Source organism: Chaetura pelagica, unplaced genomic scaffold, assembly GCF_000747805.2.
Source record: "Chaetura pelagica isolate M959 unplaced genomic scaffold, ChaPel_1.0 scaffold68, whole genome shotgun sequence".
NCBI classification, from domain to species: Eukaryota; Metazoa; Chordata; class Aves; order Apodiformes; family Apodidae; genus Chaetura; species Chaetura pelagica.
Window position 1 is genome coordinate 1,599,788 of NW_009954407.1, and position 6,557 is coordinate 1,606,344.

The window sequence follows — 6,557 nt, forward strand, 5'->3', positions numbered from 1 at the left end:
TTTAAAGAGAAGCCTACCCAGTTTAAATTTCATGCTCACTTCACTTCTGAGAAAGCATTACTGTTTTTTCAGATTTTAAAACCTGTAACATATCTATAGTTCGCAGCTTAAATAGTTCCCTCTCACTTCACATTATGTAATTTTTTTAGTTAGACAAAAAAGATAAATTAAAAAATGCCAAAAACTCTTGTCTCTATGAGAGAAAAGTGAACACAGATTGAAGAGAGAGTTTGAATAAACTTTTGTAACATGGGTATTCCTTTTGTGGTAACCATTTTCATAGTGCTGTAAAAAGTAGTGGAATGATAGTAAAAAAGTTCCCAGAGAAGAAAGATTTGTGCAAATGTCACCTGTGAGCAGAGGGCGTGAATTTGGGGCAAAGTTATGAGTTTATGTCCATTTCATTTTCCTGTGAAGTAAGGGCTGATTTAAACCCTTGTCATGTTGTTATTCACCTTCACAGTGGCTCTCCTTATTTGTATTTAAAAGAAACACGAACACCATGCTTACATTCAGTGCAGTCTTTAGCAAGAGGTTTAGAGAAGTATGAGGCCCTTTTTGTTTTTATAAATCATCCCCATCATCTGTACTAAAGCTGCTTCTCCTGCTGCTCTCCTTTGATGCAGCTGGGGATGTGGAGGACAAGAGTGGGTCTGTTCCAAATGGTGACACTGTGTCATCCAGCAAAATTTCCTCTAGCCGTTGCTCTTCTTTTAAAGCTGCGCTGAAGGACAAATCCGTGAAGTGTGAAAGTGGATCAGAAAAGGCTGTAGATCCGTCGCTAACATCAGAATTTGGTCTGTGTGCCAGAGGCATTTGTTGAGAGTAGTCTACAGAGTTCTCCTCTGGGTAAGACTGTTGCTTGATGACCTGTGCAGCTAAATCGACAGCACTGAGCGAAGACATGACTGGAAGGCCATGTGCACGTGCCTGGATCTCTAGTTCCTAACAATTAAAATAAAAACAATTAGATAATTACTTTAAAAGCCAAATCAGGGTCTGCAGAATTATTGCAATAAGTTCACAGGTCATATATGCAAAGGAATTATACCTTTTGTCCAGCTGTAAAACTACCTTTCGAAATGTGAAATTCTTAATCTATGAAAATTTGCCACTTCGGTGTTTTTCTTTTTATTTCCCCTCCTGTTGTCAAGCAACTGTCCTAGAAGTAGCACAGCATCTCTAGAAAAATTGGGTAGTGAACCAAATAAAGGTGACAGACAAATAAGATGATTGATTTTATGTCTATCTGTCTGCCTCTTCTTATCTTCATAGGCCTCTATATTCAAATCTTCAATTCAAGCCATGCAGGGAGGTATTCTGCTGCTTCATGTCACAAGGAGATATAACATTGCACACTATACCCAGGCAAGTGTAACATGTAAAAAGGTTACAAAGGAAAAACCAAAATACTGAAGGGAATTTTGTGTCCAGTATTAATATTTTGGCTGCAGGGATATAATTTTTTGCTTCCTTTTTTGTCTTTCTATGGCTCAAATACATACACAAGGAAACTATTTGTACGAGTACTTTATTAACTTTTCATGTATTCCTTTATGTAAGGTCTAATTATTAAGGGAATTTCGTAAAAATCTAAAAAATGCTCCCTTCCCAATAGACACAGCAATAAATAGGGGAAGCCATTCATTTTAATAAATATAATTTGTGGGAAAATTATCTAGATTAATAAAATTTGATGAGGGATAAGTACTGAGAAAGCTTTGTAGTTCATGGTGATGCTCTCATACAAACCTGAATTCGAAGTAGAAGTCTTCGGTTAGCATGCTCTAATTTCTTCTGCCTGTGTTCTAATTCTCTGGCTCTCTGTTGTTCTTTTTGTAGCCACTTGATGTACTCCACTGATGCTTTTAAAATAGTTCCTTTGTTCCAGCGCATATCACTGCAGAATGTAGAGATAACCTTTTCACAATTGTGCATGTCAGCAGAATTCATAAGAACTTACAAAATCTTTTACATTAATATGAAATAATGATTTACATGACTATTATTCACTCTTAGATATTATTGCTTCTGAATGGAAATTTTAATAGAATAGTTAAGAAGCCCTTATATAGTAAAATTAATCCCAGAATGAAAATAAGTGTCAAAAGAAAGTAATAAAGTGACTTTTTGTGGGAGAGCTAAATGCAATATCATGATTCTACCATTACAGTTTTTATATTTTTAGTGAAAATTGCTTTTATTATTAACTCTAAGATTAAAATCTATGTGCAGTATTCCTGCATTAATGAACTAGGAAATATACATTACTGAGGATTTAAGCCTAAATTTTTAAAGATCATTTTGAACATACTACTCCTTTTACCTGACTTACTAATGAGGTTGCTTTTATGCTTGTTGAGAAAAAAAGTGGCTAGTGCTGAATGCCACTCCTCATTGATGATAGACCAGACAAAACACACTTTGGTAACCATAATGGCTGTTGAATGACAAAAAAACCCTTTCAAAAATCTTCAAACAATATAAACCAAGTTAAAATTCACAGGCACATGCAGACTCAAAAGCCTGGCAAAAAACTATGCTGTCCCTCATTCAGGAAATCATGGTTTAACTTCCAGCTCACAAGCAGTATTACTAACAAAACCTTGTGGACCTGATAGCTTTAAAGATGTTCAAAAGAAAGCAAAAATTTCATTGTGATAAAGCATCACAGGTGTTAACCATACCCTAGAATTTAAATAATTTGCTAGAGATTAGGGAGAACCAGCTTTTTAATCAGAAGGTTCAAATTCACATCTCTGTCTCCTCTGGGCAGCACACAATCCGTGGGGCTTCAGCACATCAGGACCTCCCGTAGTCTCACTGATGTGGGCCAGGAATGGACAGCTTTTGGGATTCGAAGATAAGGAGGTCAGAGAGAAAATAATTATTGTGTTAGAGCCTACTGTCTGCAAAGCCAAAACATCAGAGGCTGCTCACTGAAGTGGGTATTCTCATTTACATATTCCCTGGCCAAAAAAACTAAACCAGAGGTTGGAGTGGGAGCCAAGAGCAGAACCTGTCTCCCCCATGACAGCTGAATCATTTCTTGGCAGTCCGGCTGTCTCCTCCTTCCTCTCCCTGTATTTGCCCAGGTAAGATGACAGAACATATTCCAGCCAGCAACCCATGAACTCCCTCCTAGGGGAGGACTTACTATGTGGAATACATATGGACAAACTGTAAAGGTTAAGGAAGTTTTTAGGAACCATGATGCTTATTTTCTGGACAAATCTTCGATGACCATCATTGCACTATGGTCTTGTTTTCTTCAGACCTCCTTAGGAAGTTAGGTAAAACACTGAAAGGTCCCTTTTTACACCTGAATTGCAGGGAATTTTCAAAGGTCTACATCAGAGCATTCCTAAATAAATCAGGGCAGCTGCAGCTGGGAGGACAGCAAGACTTCAAACTGGGAATCTCCACTATCATCTCTGTTATGAGCTGTATGTGCTGTTTAAACAATTGATTTTGGAGATTTTAATGGCAACTTCAAAAAGAATTACTGTAATAAGAATACCTATAGTGTAAGCTCTGGAGAAACACAATCTGCCTAGACGAGAGGGGTCAGCTCCTCCCAGCCTGTCACTAAGCCAGTTTTGGATTTACGGTCTAAGCATAAAAAGGTAGCACTATAAAATTATAAATTAATCCCAAACCTGCAAAATTGAAACAATTAAGACATGTAACAGCAGCATAAAAATATGCATACATCACATATTTGGTGAGTATTTCATAGTGATTTCAGAAAAAAAATCATGTCAGGTATAAAATGCTATGAATTCAAAATCAAATTTAGACAAAAATATTTTTGGTTGCTTTTTCTGATTGACATATGAACAAGTCACATATTCATGACTGTATTTTGAATCTTTTTTGTAATAAAATTCATTCATGTTACACATAACTGACAACCTTTGTGATATTGCTTATTTTACATTCATGTTGCCTTGATAATTTGAAATTTTATGAATATGATAATTGTATTTTTTCACATAGGCTGAAATAAATCTTCACTGGAGGGCTAATTCCCAGATTCAAACTGTCACAGAGATGAATCTGGTCAGCCTCTGCATGAGATACATATGGATAGATATGTCTTGTGGCAATACTTCAAATTTGAGAGGAAAAAACTACCATTGAGATATAGGGTCAAAATGGTGTGGTCACTATTATAATTTAAGGGACTGTTATTTTACGTGTCTGTGAGTGTCTGTGCATATCCCTCATACTTTCTACATCTCTACTCATATGGATATATACTGGTTTGTGTCTTATTAAATGAAGTATATTGAAGTTAAATCTTCCAGTATCTGAAAGCAACACAGCAAAGGATCAGTTGGTGACCTTAGAAGTCTCCTTCACTCCATGTCTCTCTATATCAGGAGCAAAAGGAAACACGAAGATGTCTGTGCCAGTTCTGCATTGCAAACACTCTCCATCCATTCTAGCCCAGAGCACTATACAGCAGCCACAGGACAGTGCTACAGGGAAACAGAGGCTCTATGTAGATGTCCAGGTTTGGTAGAGTAGCAATACAACTAGTGAAAATGAAGGTAAATGGGACAAATATCTTGGGGGAGGTACCTGCATAGCAATGGTCTACAACACATCTAGCTCTGCTTAGCAGGCAGGGAAGAAGATTCATCTATGATGTGAAGAAAAAAAAACCTTCTTCATCTGAAGACAGATTAAAATCAAGCACTGCAAGTGCATGAGAAGAATTCAGAATTTCTCTGATAATTTATTATTTTTTTGTTATTTCTCTGAAAATACTGAATATTAAATTGGGTGCAAATAAAGTTATATGAAAAATTATAAAACTGTCATTAGGAAATGGTAGTTTTTTGCTTTTTAGATATGTGCATTTTGTGCTTGCTTGGTTTATAACACAGATAAAATTTCAAAAGATAAAACCCATTTGAGAACCTTTAAAAACTCCATGGGCATTGGCAGTTGTTAGTAATTTTATTTGAAACCACTTTATAAAAGCAGACTAAACATTTGCTTTCCTAACTGTTTTGAATCTACAAGGTTAGGTATAGATTAACCAGTTGTTTGGTTTTAATTGTTTTTGGTTTTTTATATTACTCTTTCGCTGTCTATTAATTCCTTTCCTTTTTTCCTCAGTCTTCATTTTTATTGTACGCATGCAAGGCTTAATCCGGTAAATACTGAAATGAGGAATACTCTACACATGAGACAAGTCAGTTGAGAGTAGTAAGAAGTTTGGCAATTCTCATCAGCAGCAATTGTGAGGGACCTGCCCTCAGGATCTATACTTGCTGGAATTGGTGTAGAAAACCCATTGTAACCCCTAAACAAAGTCTTGTTTGCATCCCAAATGGCCTGCCTGAGAGGACGGAGACTGCACTGATGGCCTTCATGTGGCCTGGGCCTGCAGGTACAGCAACTGAGATAAGGATCCAGGGACGAAGGTTCACTCCAGCTTCTCAGGCTTATGACTCAATCACGCTTACTCATCCTTGCAAAACAAGGTAACTAGGCCTATAAAACAGGGGGCTGCAATGGTGGGCTTGGGGAGCCTCACTGACACCAGCTCTCCCCTGTTAGCTGGCCCAATGCTGGAGCCAGGACTGGTGGTGTTATCTCTAAACATTTTTTCTCCTACTGTCTCTCTCTCTCTCTCTCTTCCTTCCTAACATCATTAAGTAACACAAGGCCTAAGCATGATTTTTTCTCAGGTTGTGCAGTTTAAACATATATGTATTGTACTCTTGTGATCTAGTTGTCAGCCTTTATGATCGTGCAGCCTAAGACAATAATAGAAGTATCCATATTCCTTCTATAGCTTTAAGTAAACCTAATATTCAAATACAGACCTTGAGTGTCGTTTCACCTTAATCTGATCAAGGGGTGTTGGGTGGTCGAACATTTCCTTGGACCCTGACATTTTAATAACTCTCCCTGGAAGGGACAGGTCTGAGACAAAGGTTGGACCCAGCTGCACCGATGCTCCTCTTTGAGGAGTTTAGAAAGCGAGGGGGTCCAATCTGAACCTCCCTGGGTTGCCCTACTCAAGTCTTGACAGCAATGGCCTCTGGAAAAGAGGACTGTGTCTGTGTGTGTGCATGTGGTACAACAATTTGAAATTTTTAGCAAGATACGCATGTGTTATTTAGTTTAATTAACAGAGGTCTGTTAATTATGACTTAATATGACTTGCATGGAAAAGTAGTGAAGAAGTAAAAGACACATTGTGTTTTATTAGTCTGTGAACCATAGCTCCACCAAGCTTCAACAGCTGTCTCTCTACAAATGCCCAGACCAAACCATGTAACTCTCACGTAGGAGAGCTTCTCATTTAGGACAGAAGAAACAGCCATGAGATTGATCTTCAGCATGTTCCTATTAAGGTAACTTTATTGAAGTCAAGGGAGCTTAACTAGTTTGCAGAACTCCTGTAGGAAGGACGAGAGCATCTGATCTTCTAAGATTAAAGCAAATTAATGAAAACAGAGTTTGGAAGAGGGTGACAGTCACAGTTTGTCAGCCACAGGCCAGTTACTAACAACAAATACATCTGTGGAGTTAAA

The 6,557-nt window shown here is 37.7% G+C and overlaps 1 protein-coding gene across 1 annotated transcript in view; it reads right to left on the minus strand.

Moving 5' to 3' along the window:
* Positions 1 to 319: 319 nt before the first annotated feature.
* The window catches only part of TFEC (transcription factor EC), a gene marked incomplete at its 5' end in the record, with an annotated part of 30,019 nt that continues 23,781 nt past the window's right edge, over positions 320 to 6,557 (minus strand). Inside the window, 2 exons of the mRNA XM_010004319.1 lie at positions 320 to 945; positions 1,753 to 1,900. Of these exons, the coding sequence (XP_010002621.1) occupies positions 565 to 945; positions 1,753 to 1,900 (529 nt within the window). The remainder of the gene's footprint in view (positions 946 to 1,752; positions 1,901 to 6,557) is intronic.